This window comes from Pholcus phalangioides, unplaced genomic scaffold, assembly GCF_987345545.1.
Source record: "Pholcus phalangioides strain wild (caught in Gottingen) unplaced genomic scaffold, Ppha-v1.0 ptg000016l_1, whole genome shotgun sequence".
Lineage (NCBI taxonomy): Eukaryota > Metazoa > Arthropoda > Arachnida > Araneae > Pholcidae > Pholcus > Pholcus phalangioides.
Genome location: NW_028301609.1, coordinates 5,837,883 through 5,859,721, shown reverse-complemented (window position 1 = coordinate 5,859,721; position 21,839 = coordinate 5,837,883). Strand labels below are relative to the sequence as shown.

The 21,839-nt window shown below is 39.6% G+C and overlaps 1 protein-coding gene across 1 annotated transcript in view; it reads left to right on the top strand.

Moving 5' to 3' along the window:
• Positions 1 to 21,839, top strand: part of LOC149074933 (cuticlin-1-like) — a 76,072-nt gene that overhangs the window by 44,448 nt on the left and 9,785 nt on the right. Inside the window, exons 4-6 of the mRNA XM_089245881.1 lie at positions 8,777 to 8,982; positions 9,874 to 10,010; positions 20,961 to 21,109. Coding sequence (XP_089102007.1) covers positions 8,777 to 8,982; positions 9,874 to 10,010; positions 20,961 to 21,109 — 492 coding nt within the window. The remainder of the gene's footprint in view (positions 1 to 8,776; positions 8,983 to 9,873; positions 10,011 to 20,960; positions 21,110 to 21,839) is intronic.

The window sequence follows — 21,839 nt, the reverse complement described above, 5'->3', positions numbered from 1 at the left end:
TCTTTGGCATCTTCCACTCAAGTGTGTGTGTGTTTGTGTGAAAGACACAAAAGGGGTATCTCTTCATAATGTTGTTTCCATGTAATCAATTCTTGAAACGATATGGCTTTGACACTCGATGATTCTTCTTCTCCCACCATTTTGTTCGTTAATCCCTTCCTTGAAGAACATTCCTCTCACAATGTTCTCACAAATCCCCGCATGACTGGGTCCAGAAAATTCCACGGGATCGTCTTCCTCTTCCTTAAAGAAAAAAAAAATAAGGCCTTTATTGCTTTGCTTATAATCGGCTTTGGGTTCGAAGGAACAAAAAAAATAAAAATTCAAAATGGTGGCTGCCTGAAATGTTTCCGAAAAACACGAGAATTATTCGAGTAATGGATAACTAATGGCTGTGGTCATGCATCCTGTGCCTGTCAAGTCAGTTGGAAATCGATTTATCAAACCCTATTATGCCTTTCCCCTCCTCCCGAGTTAGCAGTTTTGTGACGACACTTCTGGTCATTGGCGTCCATGGGCCGTATGGTATGGATTTGTCTTATGACGCGGTACTATCTGACGTCAGCGCTCTGACGGGATCGGTTAATTCCCACTAGCCACCCGGGTATTTCAAGGTCGCGCTTTATATATAGTCAAGTATTAGAGCAGTGATGTCACTCACCTGATCCGAGACCACGCCCACTGAGCTAAGACGGCTAGAGCAACTTCAAGTGGGTGAGACAGCCTTTACTATATAGCCCGATTCGCGCCGGAACCTGGAAGCTGAGCATATCTGAACCCGTCTCGCCCCCCCCATCAAATTTTGAAAGCAAACTCACCCCCCCCCCCCGCTTATGCGTACGCACTTGAGTCCTGTATATACAGGACAACTGGCAACTTTCACACAGCGACCCTTTCCCTAATATTTCCTTTATATCGGTGCCTCTTCTTCTGGTAATTATGTGAACTTAGCCGCAATTGTTAATGATTTGGCGAGTGTTGGTAACTCCCGGAGAGACGCCAAAGATTCACAGGGGAAAAAAATTAATATGAAAATTTTGAATCTAAAATAATTTTATGAATATAGTCATTCGATTGAAAAGAATTTTTTTTTTAATTTAACTTCGTATTCTTATCAAAATATATTTTATTTTTAAAAAAAATTCGAGTTTCAAGTATAATGTTCGAGTAAATGTGATGATATTTTTTTAATAAATGTTTTAGTGCATGTAAAAGAATTTATATAAAACATTTGAATTTTTGGAAAGAAAATTGGAAAATTCATACTTTTATATTTTAAAAATGGAGAAAAAATATGTAAAAATTGTAAAAAAAGTTGAAAATTTCGAAAAAATTTCTGAAATTAAGATTCAAAAATTGAAATTTTATATTTACTTAAAATTTCTATATTATTTTCTATTATACAGTAGAATTTGGTCAAGTCGAACTTGATTAATTCAAATTTTGAATAATTCAAACCTTTACGAATTCCCCTTTAGTTTTTATCTAATTCAATAAAATTTCTTGTTTAATTCAGACATTTTTCAAATTTTTTGGATAATTCAAAATACGAAGCCTCTCGATCAAGTTGTTAAATAACAAAGTTTGAAAATTCCTTCTCTCTCTCTCTCTCCCCCTTTTTGATAATTTAATGCCCATTTTGACATTTTTCGGTTGGGGTGCATCTAGACTGTGTACCATTTGATACTGATTATGCTTTTCAACCCATAAATCAAGGTGTACCCTTAAAAATCTGAATATTTTTGTCTTCATTAAGGGTATGGAAAGTATCGGAAAATTCAAACAGAGAGAGAGAGAGAGAGAGATCTCGTAATTCGTTGATGGAAAGTATATTTCCTTAGTAGCATAAGAATGGTAAGTAAAATTTGGGAAACAGTTCCATAATGGATGATCATAACTGTTTCCGTAAATCAGGCTTTGAACATGGTCAAGAAATTCTGCAGTGATGATAATTCCAGAACAGTGGAACGATGTAGCCGCTCTAAGATCAACTGTATTATAAGTTATTAAAATTTTTGGAAACAGTTTCGTAACTGATGGCAATATTTTAATAATTCATAATTACTATCCTGTGTGAATATTGATGATTGTTTCCTCAATAAGTCATTTTACAGATCCAGGGATAGAGTAATTGGATAATCTGAACATTTTTCCAGTGATTTTGGACTTCGAATTAACCAAGTTCTCTACTGTAATTCCATATAATATTTTTTATCATTTAAATCGTTATTGCTTTATTCTATTTCCGGAATTTAAAAAATTCTTACATAGTTAGTTATATTCTTAGCTATTTATTTAATAATTAACTAAGTAATGTCGCGTTATAGATAAATCTCAATTATTCTTAATCAGTTCATTTAAGTTATTTTGAAATGAGAGCATGTTAGATTGCCATATCCATCAAACGTTGAAGTAAAGAATTCATCATCAATGAGAGAAATAAACATACAACAATAAAATCAAAAGTTCAACAATAAAACCAAACGTTAAACAATAAAATCAAAAGTTCAACAATAAAACCAAACTTTCAATAATTAACCAAACATTAAACAATAAAACCAAACATTAAACAATAAAACCAAACGTTCAACAATAAAGTCAAAAGTTAAACAGCAAAATCAAAAGTTATACAGTTACAAAACGTTCTACAGTAAAATCAAACGTTCAACAATAAAACCGAACTTTCAATAATTAACCAAACTTTCAACAATACGATTCAACGGTTGCAAATTTTGATGAGTGGAAAAAATATAAATTCATAAAAAAAATTACTTTATAAAAAATTGAATTTTTTGGAAAATTAAAAAAATATATGTGAATACAAAAATACAAGAATTTGGGGAAATATTTTTAGAAGTTGTAAAAAATAGTAATAATTTTGCAAAAAATAGTAATAATTTTGCAAAAAATAGTAATAATTTTGCAAAAAATAGTAATAATTTTGCAAAAAATAGTAATAATTTTGCAAAAAATAGTAATAATTTTGCAAAAAATAGTAATAATTTTGCAAAATATTAAAAATTTTAGTAATCTTTCTTCCTGAAATTTGCGAACGAAAAAGTTCTTTTAAATTTAGGAAAACTTTTTCTTTCTTCGTTTTAAATTTAAAAGTAAATTCTGTAAAGTTTTTTAGAAGTTGAAAAAATAAATTAGGAAAAAAATCTTGAAATATTCCGAAAAATGTGAGAAGTTTATTTTTAAATTTAGAAAATAATTTTAAAAAACGCATAATGTAACCTTACAAATTTGAAAAAATTGAAAAATTCTAAATTTTTCTTATCTCTTTAAAAATTTCATTTTTCAAAATTAAAAACATGTAGGTCTTGAATGACACAAAAATTTTTTGAAATATTTTGAAAAGTTTCCTAAAAAATTAAAATTAATTACTATCTTTTAAAATCAAAATTCTTGAACTTGTAAAATATTTTGTGATTTTAAAATCATCAAATCCAAAATAAATAGATTAAAACCGGAATTAAATCATAAACTTTTGATAAAATTTCTTTTATAAAACGAAAATGCAACCAATAAGCGAATCGATTACCTTCAAGTGAATTAAACAAAAGGTGTATTGGTTGGATTTTTCTAATTTTATAAAATGACTTTTATGAATCTTTTATAGTGTAATCCCGGCCTTAGAATCTCTAAAATTTTACAAAATCAAAAATTGACGTATAACTATAAAACAATGAGAAAAAAAACTAAAAATTTTTGAAAGAATATAAAAAGAGTTTATTGAAGAAAACATCTAAAATAATGTGGAAATTTAAAAAATTATAATTACATTCCACAAAAAATTAATAAATCAGTTCAAAGATAATGAATAAGTTTAAGGCCGAGATTACGCTGTAAAAGTTTTAGAAAACTTCTTTCATAAAACTTGAAAAATACAACCAATAAGCATATCGGTAGCATTCGAGAGAATGTAACCAAAAGTCTTATTGGTTGTTTTTTCAAGTTTTGTAAAAGATATTTTGACAAATTTCAAATTTTTAGCGTAATCCCGGCCTAAAAGAAATTTATCTGTAAATTCCGAAAATTTCAAATTATATTCATTACTTAAATAATTTTTTTTCATTTTTACAAAATTTATAACGGGAAATAAATCGAAAATTTTCAGGTTCAATCTTGGAGCAAAATTAACATTGCATATTATAAACTCTTTTTCAATCATGTATTAATTTCTTAATCGGTAATGCAGTCGACGCTCGTTATAACGACCCCACGTTATAGAAACCATTCCATTACAACGGCCACAAATGTTTCCATAGAACGACTATCATACACGTTTTATTTTCGATACAACGACCCTCCCAATATAACGGCCGTTCACGACGGGACCGGGGGGGGGGTCGCTGTATCGAGTGTCGACTGTGCATCTCAGTTTATAAATAATCATGATCCATTACCGAAAAATCCAATTGCTTTTTGTACGGAAAAATACCAAGAAAATAATACCAAGTCTCGGCCGTCCGCGCGTCCGTCCCGAATTATACTTTCATGTCGATCCCAATATGGAGTTGAAGATGCTGTTCGAGATTAGATATTCAGCTCACGGATCGTCGTTAGGGTGCCCCCCTTATCTACGGAATATAATGATAATAAAAGCTTCTTCGTGAGGTCGAACCCGAGTCTCTTGAGATCGGACCTCGTTCTCTTTCAAGAGCATTTGCCCATATGGTGCCTCAAAATTCGAGTCCACTCCCTTGGATGCGTGTGTGTGTGTATTCCGTGGATACTTCAGAGGTCGTGTACCTGCACAGACATCATGGCGGCGTCACCAATCTATCTATTTTTTCAAAGAGATTCCCACTCATCCATCTCTGAAACATTCAACAAGTACTCATTAAAATAGTATCACGGCACGGTGGTGTACACTAAAAACAAACGGGACTCTACTCGATGGAGTTCCCCATCAGAAGTGGACGTGAAAGTAATCATGGTTACGATTGTGTCCGTAATCATAGCATTGAAATACTTTCACGTACTGCGGTTGTGACAAGACTCCTAAATTGTCGTTGTATGTGTAGTTACAGAAGATGTTTGATTGATAATCCGACGAAACTCTCCGGTAGATCGATTTATGTAATTGCTGGCCAATTAAAGACCTTTTTTTAGAGGCTGCTTTCTCACTTATCGGGGGATGCACCAACTCCGGCCCGCGCGTCAAATGCGGCCCGCCAAGGGATTTTCATCCGGCCCGCGAAAGAGGGGAGTTCCGGTGCAAAAGTATCAAATATCGATACAGTCAATACGATAAGCGTATTTCCCTCGTGAGAAATACTGAGAGAAATCGGAATTCGTACGGGATATCGGCAATTGTAGAAAAAAAAAAGCCAAATGCGAATGAAGTTGCCGAGTGTGTGTAGCGAAATTTGTCAAAGGCAAGTAAAGTTGCCATCTATCGTAAAAATTGCTGAAAAATCGCCACACCAAAGGTGAGGAAACAGAATGGCTACTGCAAGTCGAAATGGGTAAAAATGTAGTTTACCAAAACAAAAAAAAAAACGTTATGTTTTTGTGACCATGTGAGTTATTGAGCGAGCTACTGACTGCATGAGTGACCCAGTGAGTGAGCGAGTCAGTGACCGAATGAGTGACCGAATGAGTGAGCGAGTCAGTGACCGAATGAGTGACCCAGTGAGTGAGCGAGTCAGTGACCGAAGGAGTGACCCAGTCAGTGACCGAATGAGTGGAGGAGTGACAGAGTGAGCGAGTCAGTGACCAAATGAGTGGAGGAGTGACAGAGTGAGTCAGTGACCAAATGAGTGGAGGAGTGACAGAGTGAGCGAGTCAGTGACCAAATGAGTGGAGAAGTGACAGAGTGAGTCAGTCACCAAATAAGTGGAGGAATGACAGGGTGAGCGAGTCAGTGACTAAATGAGTGGAGAAGTGACAGAGTGAGCGAGTCAGTGACTAAATGGGGAAGGGGAGTGATAGAGTGAGTGAGTAACGGTATGAGTGACCGCGTGAGGACTCACTCATTTGTTCATTTGCTCACTCAGTAACTTCCTGACTCACTTGATCAATCACTCACTTGCTCACTCACTCACTAAGTCACTTTTTCGATGAATTCTCTGTCGGTGAATGGCGTGGTTGTGAGTTTTTATCGGTGAATTTTCCGCACACACACGACCATCGACGGATGAACGAACTAAGGAGAGGGGCTAATGCTCTTCACGAATCCAAACGAACTAATGGTTTTAATCCTAATAGGAAACAAAGAGTAGGAGGGTTTCTTTTTAGTGTCTCGATGATTCGATCCGAAACTTATGGTCTTATTCACCTGGTGATGATCCACAAGAGGATGCAACAACAAAAAAAAACCACAAAAGACGATCGTACGCGTATTTTGTTTCTCTTTTTCTTCGCAAAAAATGGGAAGTCCATTACGATGCAGACGCTATTTGCTTCCCCAGGACTATAAGAAAAATAATCCATATCCGCGGTGGGGATCGATATGATACTGTTATTTTTATTACATATCAAATGGCCGATCGATGGGATGAATGAGAATGAAACAAAAAAAAAACTCGTCGGATTAAAAGAATATTGAACTCGGATACTTTGAGGGTCATCGTGGTCTTTGGTATCAAAGGTGATCATCGTAAATAAGACAGTAAATATTCAATTGGGAGCGGGTTGTTTCTATCGCTAGTCGTAAATTTCAAGAGGGTCTCTGACCTTCCTCTACGACAAGTTGGGTTTACCATGAAAGAAATAGGCATAAAGGACACATTGGAATATTTCTCTCCTATTTATATTTCTTATTCTTGTTATGTTTTCGGGCCCATGTCTGTGATTTCGATAGGGATTTTATACGTGTATTTTTTATGAGGTGGTGAATATATTTGAATCTGTAATGATATATTACAATGTATATTGTATACCCTTTAATAAAAACATATACCTCTTACAAATAATCCCAAAGTATCGAGACCCCACTGAAGAAGAAAGGTGAAGAAGATCCGTTTGATATGATTCATTTTTCTACGAGGTTAGGGAGATTATTGTAAGAGATCCTTGAAGAATCCGATACTGTGTAAGAGTATGCGCATGCAGATGCTGATTTGTCGGGTCTAGAACTCGTATGTTTTCACGTAGAGAGAGAGACCCGGAGTGTCTGAGTCTGAATTCGAATTTTTTTGATCCCGCGAAGATTGTGATGTCGAATTCAAAACTCATCTTCTATGGCACAGCGAGGCTTAAGCTGTCGCAGAGAACTCATCTTAGGTTTAGGTTTAGAACCCATCTTCTTTAGCACAGCAAGGGATTATTTTCGTGTTCAGAACTCGTCTTCTTTGGTACAACAAAGACTTAAAGTGTCGGGTTTAAACCACGTGTTCTTTGGTGCAGAAAAGGTTTCGGGTGTCTGGTTCGGACTTCATCTTCATTGATACAGTGAGGCTTGTACTGTCGGGTTCAGTACACATCTTCTTTGATACAGCAAGACCTTGGATTTAGAACTCAGCTTGTTTATTACAACAAGGCCTGAGAGTGTAGGTTACAGGCCTCATCTTCATTTGTACGGTGAGGCTTAAAATTGTTTAAAAGTGTTGGATTCAGAACTGGTCTTCTTTGGTGCAACAAGGGTTTGGGGTGTCTAGTCCATCTTCATTGATACATTGATGCTTGTATTGTCGAGTTTAGAACTCGTCTTTTTTGGTAAAATGAGGCTTCAGAGTATATCGTGATCATAACTCATCTTTTTTTTCTACAGCGAGAACTTTTCTTGTCGGGTTCAGAACTCATCTTCTTCAGGACAGCACGATTTGTATTGTTGAGTTCAGGTTGTTGAACTCATGTTTCAGTGTCGGGATCAGAATTCGTCTTCTTGAGTAGCCTACAGCAAGGACTTAATTGTCGGGTTCGGAACTCATCTTCTACGGATTTCTTTATTTTGATAATTCTACTCATCACCAGATCATTTCAGGAAAGGTGCTTGAAGATATGCAAATCATTATTTATATGTGTGTGCTACTCAAACGGCACTGCACACATTGCCATCAAAAAAATTCTCTACTGCTTCGCCCCGGGTGTGCTGAATTGAGTCGGAATGTCAGCCTACATGATCGTTAATGAGTGAGTTAGCAGGTGCTTCCACCTTTCTTTTAAATCAGCTGTAAGTCAATTTGGTGTTCATTTCGTGGATCTTTCACTGGTTGCGGTGAAAGTTTGATTTTTTTTATTTTTTTTTTTTATGATCGGGGTTTCTCGTATGATTAGGAAACATCCCGCGACTGCACTGCAACGAATCACACAATGGGTAATGAAGGTAAAAACCTTATCATAGGTGATAATCTCTCAAACACCAAGAGGAAGGCGGCAACGGTCATCAAGGTAATCGCGAAGGAAAATAGAGCAAGATCTCTCTCTATATCAGACAATACGAAGATGATTCCCGAGAGCTTGTTGAGCATTTTAGACACTCTCTCATTCTCCATGAGGTCATTATATAAAATGAGTCATTAACGCAGCCACCCTTCTTCTTCCTTAAAGCAGCTTCTGTATATCGATACTTGACGTCATCAAGGGCCTTCCCTCCGGAGGATTTGATGATGGTAGCCGAGGAACCCTTCCTCTCACTTTAATCATCTTTCCCCCCCCCCCCAAAGGCAGCAATTATCTCAGCGTCGTAAATTTGCGAGACTGTTATTATAATCGTAATAATAGTAATGTCTGACATTCTGTTGTGTTGATGTTATCTTGTATTATACGAAAAAGGTTAATAGCCGTTTATGTTAACATGAAGCTCTCTGTTTCTCCCCCGTGGCAGGTTCGACGTTAGTGTCAGACGTCCATATAGCATGTCAAAGCAACACCATAGTGGTCACGGTCTCAACGACGTCCAGTTTCAACGGCATGATCTACCCGAAAGGACTGTCCAAGAACTCGACGTGTATGACCGAATACAAGGATGCCGGTAATCAGATCTCTTACGTTCTGCCGTTGAGGTCTTGCAACACCATGAGCGCTGACATGGTAAGTAGCAGCACATTTCTTTGGGCACAATACCACAGGGGTTCTTAACACGTGGATCGTAGAGACTTCCGAGAAGAGTCGTTCAAATCTACTAACAGCAAGCGGAGCTCTTGAGCTATGGGTCACGACCCAGACTAGATTCGTAGGGATTGACCGAGAAGGGTCCCACAAATTCACTCACAGCCAGAGATTCTTGAGCTGTGGGTCACGACCCTAACTAGATTCGTAGGGGGGGTTTCCTAGATGGCTCGTTCAAATCCACTAACAACCAGGGACTCTTAAGCAATGGGGTTATGAATGAAACTTAATTCGCGTGGACTTCCGAAATGGGTCGTTCAAATCTACTAACAACCAGGGAATCTTGAGCAATGGGATCATGACCCATACTTGATTCACAGGGACATTCCGAAACGGGTCGTTAAAATCCACTTACAGTTTGGAATTCTTGACTTATGGGCCATCACCAAAACTTGATACACATTGGCGGCCGAGAAGGGTCGTATGAATTCATTCACAGCCACGGATTCTTGAGCTATTAGTTACGATCCAAACTTGATTCTCAGGGGGCTTCCGAGATGAATCGTACAAATCCACTAATAGCCAGGATTCTTGAACTATAGGGTTACCGATAGGGTTACGACCGAAACTTATTCCGCAAGGGCTTCCTAGATGAGTCGTATCACTTACTGTCCTGTTATACATGCACTTATAGCGTCACTAGTTTCACTAATTTCGAAAAACCGACAGTCTCACAGGTCACGAAGCTGATCTTGTTGATTTTGGGTTGCCGCTGAAAAAAGGTTAAGAACCCCCGTCCCCGCCAAACTATGTCAAAGACTGAATTAATTACCCATATAATATATCTTAAAAATATTTGTGTCTCTCTCAAAGGACGAAGGTATCGAATACTTCAATACCGTAGTCATTCAGCCTCACCGGAAACTGGTCACCAGCCAAGGGCGAGGATACCACGTCAGGTGCAAGTACCAGACCAAAGAGAAAACTATCACGTCCAATTTCAATGTCAGGTGAGTTTGTAGAGTAATAATAATTTTTTGTAGTAATTTTTTTTTTTATGATGTGACTTCATTATTATGTCCAATAATTGTCCGAATACAGGGTGATCCAAAAAACTCATGGGCAAAACACTTTGAGAAGCGATAGAACTGATCTAAACAATCGGTTTCGAACCACTTCGTCCTACGCAAGCAGTGTCGCTTGGGTAGCGACACAGGAACATTTACTACACAGGAAACTGCTGGCGGGTTGCATTCCAGGTGATTTTCAGCCCTACGAAGAACGCCCTCTACCACTGGTGGCGCCCTCGCGCTCCTGTATCATGCGTACCGCTGACATATCGCTCAAAGGGTTTTCGATTTGGCACGGTACAGTCTGTCTTTGGGCTTCCAGAGCATTCCCGATCGTAGCGCCATGCATGAAAGATGAGTGTCCGCCTTTTTTTCTAATTTGTGAAACCAACCATCCCATCTGCAATCCACGATGTAAATGGTAAAACCAGCGCTTTATGCTTTCAGTGATCACGCCATAAAGCGGTTCATTGCTTGCATTACGTGACGAAAATTGATAGTTTAGATCGTGCATGCTCAAAGCGTGACCAGCGGGACAAATGTAGCCCCTCGAAGTCATCTGAAGGAGGTCCGTGACCTCGAACCTAATTTTGTAAAAAGTTAGCACGTTTCCAGATCACTGAAACGGCGCACGGCATATTTACGGCTCACTTGACTGACCTGCGGCACAGTTCCGCAGCGCTTAAGTGGCCCGTGGCACATTTCAGCCACCTCGTTGGGCATTTTTCCTGCATTTGTATTTACAGATCACTTAAGTGACCCGCAGTATAGTTACAGATCAATTGAGTGAACCATGGCACAGTTCAGTTCCAGAGCATGCGGCCCACAGCACTTTTTCAGATCACCAAGTGATCCGCTGCACATATAGAGATCACTCAAGCGGCCCACGACACACATTTCCATAGCACTTAAATCACCCTTGGCGGTTGAACACCTTTGTGCGTGTGTGTGGCCCACGGTTTCAGTTCTACATCATTCAAGTGACCTGCAGCACAGTTCCAGATCGGTCAAGCGGTCCGCGGCACTTCAAACTCCCCCCTCTCCCCCCTCCTCCCCGGCATAGCTCCGGGTCAATCAAGTGGCTTGCGGCACATTTTGAGATCACTTCATTAAATTACTCATAGCGCCGTTTGAGATGACTTAAATGCGACACATTAACAAATAATTTGAATGACCCACGGCTTATTTACGGATCACTTGCATGAAACAGCTAGGAAGGCCAGACACGCCCCCCCCCCCCCCATCTTGCGTAAACTTATCTGGAGGAAGTGTTCGTTAAAACGAGATTTTCGCTATAACGGTATTCGTTGCAACGGGATTCGACTGTATTTACTACAACTTTCGTTTTTCACCTACCAATCCCCATGGCCCCCACAAGGACAGGGCTGTAGCCCTGTGGCCCGGGACAACTCTCGCCATTTTTTTGCTTTTCCAACGCTATAAATTAACTATAGAAGGGCCCGTGAAAAGTCTGACCGGGGGCCCGCAAAAGATCTCAGCCTAGGGGCCCTGCTCCAGCATGTGTGTGTGGGTTGGGGGTGGGGGGCTATACCAATCCCAACGTTACAGGAGCTATTCCAATCTCAACAACCACACTTATCTCAAGTCGCGAAAAGAAACCCTTTCTGTAAACTGCAGTTTCGGTTCCCTTACTTGGCAATTATTCCCCATTTCAGTGCATTAAATCGAAATGGAAAGGAAACGGGGGTAAAAAGAGAAGAATCCTCTAATTTTTTCACTGTTATATGTCCATCATGGTCTATCATCCATGGATTTAAATGGACAATTCGCAAGTTTGGTAATACCCAATGAAAAAAAGCGCAACTTCACCCACAGGATGTGTGGCTTCAAGAAACAAAAAAAAAGGTGCAATTTTCTAGAAGGCCATGGCCACCAAAAGAGAAATCTAAGACTTTTGAACTTATAACAGAGGATTCCTCTCTCTCTCTCTCTCTTTTTACTTTCCTCTTATTCTCGTTGAGCCCGCGATGATGGATTCCCTAGTGATGGTCCAGTGCCCTAAATGCACGTCTAGGTAAAAAAGAAAATGGGCATCCCACCCATTTTCTGTTGTGTAGCCGTCGGTAATGATGCACTAAAAAGGACCCTCATTTGCCTCGGCTCCACCCTCTTGTCTAAACATTGTGAGGTCTGTGGGTTAATGAGAGAAAGTGCTGAGGACATCAGGCGATCATCATCATCATCATACTAGGCCATGTGGCCCGCGAATGTGTGTCCTTTTCTTTTTCCTCTCCCTCGTCCCTTCTGGTAATTTAGAAGGAGAAAGTGGTGGAAAATTCGATTTAATGGGAGTGAAGATCAAGGTTAAAAAGGCGAAGGAGAAGAAGAGAAAAAGAATCCAAGAATCCGTCTCATCTTGGTCTGGCAGCTGTGGATGGGAAAAGAAATTTTTCAGTGAATATTCGGTGAAGAATTCTTCGGTGAAAAAAACCAATTACATATTCAATTGAAATTGAAAAAGTTGGAAAGTAATGAAGCGAGAGCTGGAATGTGTGTGTGTGTGTGTGTGTGTGTGTGTGTGTGTGTGTGTGTGTGTGTGTTGACTTTTTCGGACTGTGATTTGGTACATGAGCCGCCCTTAGAGGGTGTGTTGGAAGATGCGGTCAGATCGCATTTAGCGGAGCCCCGCAATAACAATAATTTTGGTGGTTTTTTTTCATAAATTGGGAATTTTCACTTTTTTTTATAAATTATGAATTTTCATCAATTCTGGAATTTTGAACTTCTATCAATTCTGGAATTTTGAACTTCTATCAATTCTGGAATTTTGAACTTCTATCAATTCTGGAATTTTGAACTTCTATCAATTCTGGAATTTTGAACTTCTATCAATTCTGGAATTTTGAACTTCTATCAATTCTGGAATTTTGAACTTCTATCAATTCTGGAATTTTGAACTTCTATCAATTCTGGAATTTTGAACTTCTATCAATTCTGGAATTTTGAACTTCTATCAATTCTGGAATTTTGAACTTCTATCAATTCAGAAATTCTGAACTCTCATCAGTTCTGCAATTCCGAATTTTCAGATTTTGGAATTGTTTCTTTCATAAATTCTGGAATTTTGAGTTTTCATCAATTCTGGAATTCTGAACTTTCATCAATTCTGTGGAATTCTGAACTCTCATCAATTCTGCGGAATTCTGAACTCTCATCAGTTCTGCGGAATTCTGAACTCTCATCAGTTCTGCAATTCCGAATTTTCAAATTTTGGAATTGTTTCTTTCATAAATTCTGGAATTTTGAGTTTTTATCAATTCTGGAATTTTGAGTTTTCATCAATTCTGGAATTCTGAACTTTCATCAATTCTGTGGAATTCTGAACTCTCATCAGTTCTGCGGAATTCTGAACTCTCATCAATTCTGCGGAATTCTGAACTCTCATCAGTTCTGCAATTCCGAATTTTCAAATTTTGGAATTGTTTCTTTCATAAATTCTGGAATTTTGAGTTTTTATCAATTCTGGAATTTTGAGTTTTCATCAATTCTGGAATTCTGAACTTTCATCAATTCTGTGGAATTCTGAACTCTCATCAGTTCTGCGGAATTCTGAACTCTCATCAGTTCTGCGGAATTCTGAACTCTCATCAGTTCTGCAATTCCGAATTTTCAAATTTTGGAATTGTTTCTTTCATAAATTCTGGAATTTTGAATTTTTATCAATTCTGGAATTTTGAGTTTTCATCAATTCTGGAATTCTGAACTTTCATCAATTCTGTGGAATTCTGAACTCTCATCAGTTCTGCGGAATTCTGAACTCTCATCAGTTCTGCGGAATTCTGAACTCTCATCAGTTCTGCAATTCCGAATTTTCAAATTTTGGAATTGTTTCTTTCATAAATTCTGGAATTTTGAATTTTTATCAATTCTGGAATTTTGAGTTTTCATCAATTCTGGAATTCTGAACTTTCATCAATTCTGTGGAATTCTGAACTCTCATCAGTTCTGCGGAATTCTGAACTCTCATCAGTTCTGCGGAATTCTGAACTCTCATCAGTTCTGCAATTCCGAATTTTCAAATTTTGGAATTGTTTCTTTCATAAATTCTGGAATTTTGAGTTTTTATCAATTCTGGAATTTTGAGTTTTCATCAATTCTGGAATTCTGAACTTTCATCAATTCTGTGGAATTCTGAACTCTCATCAGTTCTGCGGAATTCTGAACTCTCATCAGTTCTGCAATTCCGAATTTTCAAATTTTGGAATTGTTTCTTTCATAAATTCTGGAATTTTGAGTTTTTATCAATTCTGGAATTTTGAGTTTTCATCAATTCTGGAATTCTGAACTTTCATCAATTCTGTGGAATTCTGAACTCTCATCAGTTCTGCGGAATTCTGAACTCTCATCAGTTCTGCGGAATTCTGAACTCTCATCAGTTCTGCGGAATTCTGAACTCTCATCAGTTCTGCAATTCCGAATTTTCAAATTTTGGAATTGTTTCTTTCATAAATTCTGGAATTTTGAATTTTTATCAATTCTGGAATTTTGAGTTTTCATCAATTCTGGAATTCTGAACTTTCATCAATTCTGTGGAATTCTGAACTCTCATCAGTTCTGCGGAATTCTGAACTCTCATCAGTTCTGCGGAATTCTGAACTCTCATCAGTTCTGCAATTCCGAATTTTCAAATTTTGGAATTGTTTCTTTCATAAATTCTGGAATTTTGAATTTTTATCAATTCTGGAATTTTGAGTTTTCATCAATTCTGGAATTCTGAACTTTCATCAATTCTGTGGAATTCTGAACTCTCATCAGTTCTGCGGAATTCTGAACTCTCATCAGTTCTGCGGAATTCTGAACTCTCATCAGTTCTGCAATTCCGAATTTTCAAATTTTGGAATTGTTTCTTTCATAAATTCTGGAATTTTGAGTTTTTATCAATTCTGGAATTTTGAGTTTTCATCAATTCTGGAATTCTGAACTTTCATCAATTCTGTGGAATTCTGAACTCTCATCAGTTCTGCGGAATTCTGAACTCTCATCAATTCTGCGGAATTCTGAACTCTCATCAGTTCTGCGGAATTCTGAACTCTCATCAGTTCTGCAATTCCGAATTTTCAAATTTTGGAATTGTTTCTTTCATCAATTCTGGAATTCTGAACTTTCATCAATTCTGTGGAATTCTAAACTTTCATCAATTCTGTGGAATTCTGAACTCTCATCAGTTCTGGAATTCCGAATTTTAAATCCTGGAATTCTGAATTTTCAATCCAGGAATTGTTTCTTTCATAAATTCTGCATTTTCATCCATCCTCGAAATCTTCCCGTAGAAAGAAATAATTCTGGGGAATTTTTGCATCTCTTCATCTAGAAAAAAATAATTCTGGAACTATGCATTTTCGTCCAGAAAACAAAAAATCATGCGGAATGATTTTTTTCATTTATTCTGAATTTTCACATGGGTGCTGGAATTTTGTATCTCTGTCGAATATTTCGCTTATTTTCGATTCTCACGGGGTTCACTCATATGTTTGAAACGTATGCCAACCCACGCGTTTCGTGATTTTCCACAGAGCACTGTTGCGATCCGAGATCGATTCCCAATTCGTGACCAGAATACGTCCCTCGAAGAGAATTAACTCAGCTTCTTAATCGATTCCTTGCGCATTCGGTAAAAGAAATGCATACCAATGCCGTTTGATTCAACTCTAACAAAGACCTGGTAAGAGTTGAATTAACGATTGAGCTTACAAACCTATGTGAGTGGATTTACGGAAAATTCACCACCACGCAATTCACCGACGGAAAAACCACCGCTGGGAAAATCCGTCTACAACCATTCGTCACCAGTGAGAAAGTGATCGCGTGATTTTGAGCAAGTGAGTAAATAAATATATGAACGAGTGAGTAACCGAATGAGTGGATGAATGAAAACAAGTGAAACAGTAAGTGACCGTATGAGTTATCAAATGATTGCGGGAGTAACTATATTGGTGCTCGAGTGAGTGGGTGAATTACCAAGTGAGTGACCGTATGAGTGACTAACGGCAGTATTCACCAACAGAGTTAAAGGATTAGAGTTCGTCACTGAGGGATTGAGTGACCATATGGGTGAACCGGTGAACGGGGGAGTGACCGAATGAGGGAGTTAGTGACCGTATGATTCACCGAGCGATTGAGTGAATCAGTAGCCAAGTGAATGGTTGAGTGACAGAGGGAGTGAGTAATTGTAATCAGCGAGTGACCGAGAGATTTAGTGAGTGACAGCATGGATGACCAAGTGAGTGGATTAGCTACTGAGTGAGTGATCGATAGAGTGGGTGGCCATGCGAGTGACTCACTTACTCACTAATTCCCTAACTCACTTGATGAATCTCTCAATCGCACACTGGCTCAATCACCTGCTCATGCGATCTTACACTATGTACTTTGTCGGTGAATTGTGTTGGCGATGAATATTTCCGTGGTAAATTATTGACGATGAATTTTCCGGTGATAAATTGTTGATGATTAATTTTCCGTCGGTGAATTGTTGACGATGAATTTTTCAGCAGTAAATTGTTGGCGATGAATTTTCCGGCGGTAAACTATTGACGATGAATTTTTCCCCGGTGAATTGTTGACGATGAACTTTCGGCGATGAATTTTACACGCTGCGTATATGTACAGAGCCGAACAAAAAAGAGCAGCGATACAACTTCATTTGAGAAAGGAATAGGGTGCGGTAGCCCAGGTCGATAAGATACTCGCCTCAAATACAGTACCAAAGGATGTTTAAAGGTGTCGCGAGTTCGATACCCGGTTCGTCCTTGTCAGAAAACTATCCTGACACAGGGGTACAACAAAAAACGGCGACATGACCGGCAGAAAAAATTCCTACCGCAGGGAGTCTCCCATCGAGGGGTTAGCGCGCCAACCCCTTGACGAGTATAAAAAACAAGCCTGCCGTTCAGAACCGGCAATAAATTGTAGGTCCCGGTCCAAAATTAGCCGTCGCGTGTAGAAAATGAGCCCAGGTGCGTCAAAAACGATCAAATGCGATAGGAATAAAATCCTCTAACACTCTGTGACCTCCAAGACATTCATTTGACAACTCTTTCTTTCCTGGACCGCTATACGCCAATCCTCATACAGACAGACACCCCCGTAAACCCAGTCGACACTTCATTGGAATCAGGTTCTTCAAGCCATTGCCGTGACACAAACGGCCGGCCAAAGTTACGAGGAAGCCTCTCTATTATCCCGAAACGTCTTATATCAAACTGACAAGTAAACAACGAGCGCGTTTCTCGGAAGCTGAAGTCGGAGGAGGGTCAAGCTCTACACGCACGTCTACGGGAAGAACGCAAATTACTAGACGTTGATTCAGTTTGACAAGCAACGATCCCGGACACAATGACACAAGTCAAGCGATGTTTTTAAAGTTGAATTATACTGTATAAAGGACTCGACCTCGAGGTGGGGACGGACCACTCCTTTGTCCGTCGAGACGATGTTCAGGAGCCATTAACTTTTCGGTGAAAAGACACAGAGAGAGAGAGAGAGTCTAATAATCGTAATGTATTACGTCGTGTCCTACGGGAAAATAAATAACGTAAATTTCTTGGAAATAAAGAAGAAGACACAACTCGGAATTCTGTCTGTTCTTCTCAAAAGATGGCCGCCAGTGTGTGTTTACACACACTCTTATTTTTTCATTTTCTTTCTTTTCTTCTCTTTTCCTACTAAAAGATGGCCGTAAATAGACATTATATACATCATCTCGTAGACTGTAATTCCTGTCTTTCTTAATAAAAGATGTCTTTTTTCTGTCTTGATGTCTGTCTCATTATGTGGAAGACGGGGGTCATCGTTCCTTCCTTTCTCTATTCGAAAAAAATATTTGTCTTGTTTTCTTCTAGGTTTCATAAACATGAATAAGTTACGGTAAATGTGATAAATCGGTTATTATGCATGCTTACCAATCGCCGTGGCAAGTTTGGTAAATTAATCACTTTTGCTAGAGATTATGCATAATTCGCAAGCATCGCGTTGGTAAGAGTTTCATGAATAATGAAAACATTAAACTGTTTTACCGGCGATACATAATAACCAAGTGTAATTGATAAATTTGATAAATATGAAAGTAATTCCTAATGAGTCTAGTTTGTGTTATGTGTGTCAGGGGTTCCTTAGCTGAAGGAACCCCCTGACTGTAAGTGTACTTTTTCTACGACGCGACTCGGAACCCCCCCCCCCCTCCCCCACCCCCACGAATCAAGCGCTTGAGTGACGCATAACTCAAGAATCCCTGTAAGTGGATTAATACGGCTCATCTAGGAAGCCCCTGCGAATCAAGTTTGGGGCTCGACCCATGGGTGAAAGAGTAACCCCTGGCTGTAAGTGCACTTTTGAACGACTCATCTCGAAAGCCATCTTTTAACGAATAAAGTTCTGATCGGAATCAATAATTCAAGAATCCGTGGCTGTTAGTGGATTCGTACGACTCATCTAGGAAGCCTCTGAGAATCAAATTTGATTCGCGGCCCCACATACCTCAAGGGCCTTCGACTGTTAGAGGGTGGGTTCGTATACGATCCATATCGCGGGAGACTCTGGAAATCAAGTTTTGGTCATGACCCATGGATCGAGAATCCCTGACTATAAAGTGGGTTTGTACAACCGATCTCGGAATTCAACCCATCCAAGAATCCCTGTCTGTTAGTGGCTTTGAACAGGGCCGTCTTAAGAGCACCATGGGCCCCCGGGCCAAGTGGTTTTTCTAAGGCCCTACCAGGTAAATTATAGAAAATTTCAACCAAATCTCATTTTTGTGAGGCCCCTTTTCTCTTGAGGCCCCCGGGCCGTGCCTAGGTAGGCCCATGCGTTAAGACGGCACTGGCTTTGGACCCGTCTCGGAAACCCCTGCGACCCAAGTGCGGGTCACTACCTGTAGGTCAAGAACCCCTGGTCTACGACATCTCTTGGATGGATTATGGGAACGTGACAACAAGAGAAATTAGTGTGCCAAGATTAGCATTAGAAGCCGTCCATCCAGAAAATGAAAGGATTTGACCTCACCAGCGAAAAAAGAAAAGTCTTTGTGTATGTGATGGGCTCTTTTAAATGTTGTGTAACTGATGGTGTGTGTGAGGGGGTCTCTCGTTGAAGTTTTACTACTTCCTTTCCCAGTATTTTTCTATTGACCGAAACCCTTGACCGATTATGAACGGTGTCTTAAGTTATTCTAATGTGCGTAATGGATTATGTGTGCCTTTTTTCCTTCAGTTCACACACACACACGCCATCGCCTGTCTCTTAAAGTTTTTAAAGGAAAAAGATGAGTGGAACTTCGTATTTTCCGGAGGCAATGATCTCCATCTGTGGAGGATTCCGAACCCTGTGTGGTCGTGTTTGTATAGTGATGTGGCTTCGGGTCGAGAAACCCCGCGCGCGGGTTTTCTAAGTAAATACCACCCTCACAAAAAGTGCCGTTATCGCAGACAAGAAAAACTTTCTGCTGGTCAATTGTTCATAGTGACAGACTCGCATCGCGACCGACCATGGCCCCGCTCTGTCCCCCAATAAGCTGGTCACCCAGAGGGCCATGTTGGAAGAGCAACGCGACGCCCGGAGCACTAAGCGCCAAAAAAAGCCACCAGCTAGCTGGCAAGAAGGCACAAAGCGAGACATCGCGAGGACCCGGATCCGAACCCCCACCGTATCCACATTCATTCATTCAAACCGAGCACAACTCCGGTCTATCACCATAGGCAATTTACTATCGATTGAGTTGTGCCGGAAGTATGAGTGTGTGCCCCCCCCCCCAAATACCCCAGACTACGAAAGCGACTGTATACCAAGTGCACAACACACAGAATGCACCGTAGTCACAGTGGTGGTCGGCTGAAGTTGATTTTCACATGTATATATATAACATGCCTAACACCAGACACACTCTCCTCTGTTAGGTTTTTTTAGCTCACTCGTAGTTCAACCTAGTGAAAACGAATCTATACCACAGCGTGTTAACGCTTCCCCTATGGCGGATGAGTTGAGTGCAACAACTAGGAAAACTATTTGATCTTGCCATAATGATTAGCTCTTCCTTTGTCCTAGTCTGCTTTCAGATAAGTATCATGATTGCCTCCGACAATATGTACTCAGAGTGTTATCAGCCCCTTCGATGTAAGGGAAAGTCGTTAAAGTACTGTTTAAATTATAGTTAACAGATGCGGTATTCGCACATTCAAAATCCATTCTGATGCGATCGACAAAATCACCGAGAGTGATTTACGGTCGGAGGGTTAATGCATCCAAACAAAAGAGACTAAAGATCAAGGGAAATGCCCTCTAACGCATGTTTTCGTAAGCTCATATTAAAATCAGATCAAGTCAAAGACCGACGCGGCCTCTCGATCACGTCAAAGACGAGGCGAGAACGCGTCCATGGATTGGTATCATCATCAAGTCGATTCCTAAAATGATCTCGAACACAATTACTTTGAGAGACAAGGTCACAACACGTCCCGTCTCTTTTGTTCCGATGGGGTGTCTTGAAGACATCGACCTCACAGGTGCTTGGGATCTTACACAAGTGTCTGTTGTCTCATCTCTCTCTCACACCTTCTTGCGCTTGTTCTTCATACTCGGACGCGTCGGGTATGACAACCACTTAATGGACGTCAACTTCCTTCCCAACAACCCATGACATGCGTAATTGGTCATCATTTACATATCAAAAGAGAGGGAGAAAGGTTATTATTATTGTGTATCATCCCATTCCTTCCGGAAACATTTCATAAATGACGTCCATGGTTGAGCACTCGTTTAATACACGTTTCTCCTTTGATGTCCGTGCGCGTAGTCTTACTAACACTAGATGGACTATAATAGTCTGGATTGATTGACGTGGGTTTTAATTTTGTTTTTTGTTTTCACTTCACGCAGCATGATTGGTACGACTCCCCTGGTCGCAACGGCACCGATGCCAACATGTACCATGAAGATCTTTGTCGGAGAGCCGCAATATGGCGCCGTCGCCGAAAACGTCAAAATCGGAGACCTGCTCAGCTTGGTCATCAGCATCGATTTCCAAGGTATATAATTTTTATAATAGCTTGAAATTTTATATTTTTTTTCGTGATCCACGCGAAATTCACTGCCACGTAATTAACAGGTAGGAAAATTGTCGGGTATAAAAGTGGTAAACGCTGTCAAAAGGGGGGGAAATGTTGGGAAATCGACAAAACACACCTGCTTTTGCAGCTCGTAGAATGCCAAAGAGGTCTCATTTGCAACCTCTTTACAAGCTCTTTTGAACTACGTTGACAATATCATAAAGCATTGCTCAATTGCTCATTTGACACTTTAATGGGAAAAATGGTGTTTCAATTTTTTTTAATAGCACGTACACCATGTTTACCATTTTTATCCTTCAATTCATCACTGGAAAATTCACCGACGGAAAAATCACCTACAACAGTTCGTCAACTGAGTGAGTTGGTGAATGAGCTAGTAAAAAAAGTTTGTGGTTGAGTGTGGTTAGCCGCATGGATGAACGAGTGAGTAACCGTATGAGTGGCTTAGTAAGCGACCGTATGAGTGGCCTAGTAAGCGACCGTATGAGTGGCCTAGTAAGCGATCGTATGAATTGCCGTAAGTTAGCGACCGTATGTGTGATCAGGTGAGCAACCGCATTAGTGAACGTGTGAGGGTGGTGTTCACTAGCAGGGATTAAACTATAGTCACAATTTTTGGATAGGAAATCGACGAAGATTGGTTATAAACCTGCATTTAACCAATCCGTGTGTGTGTGTGTGTGTCGAC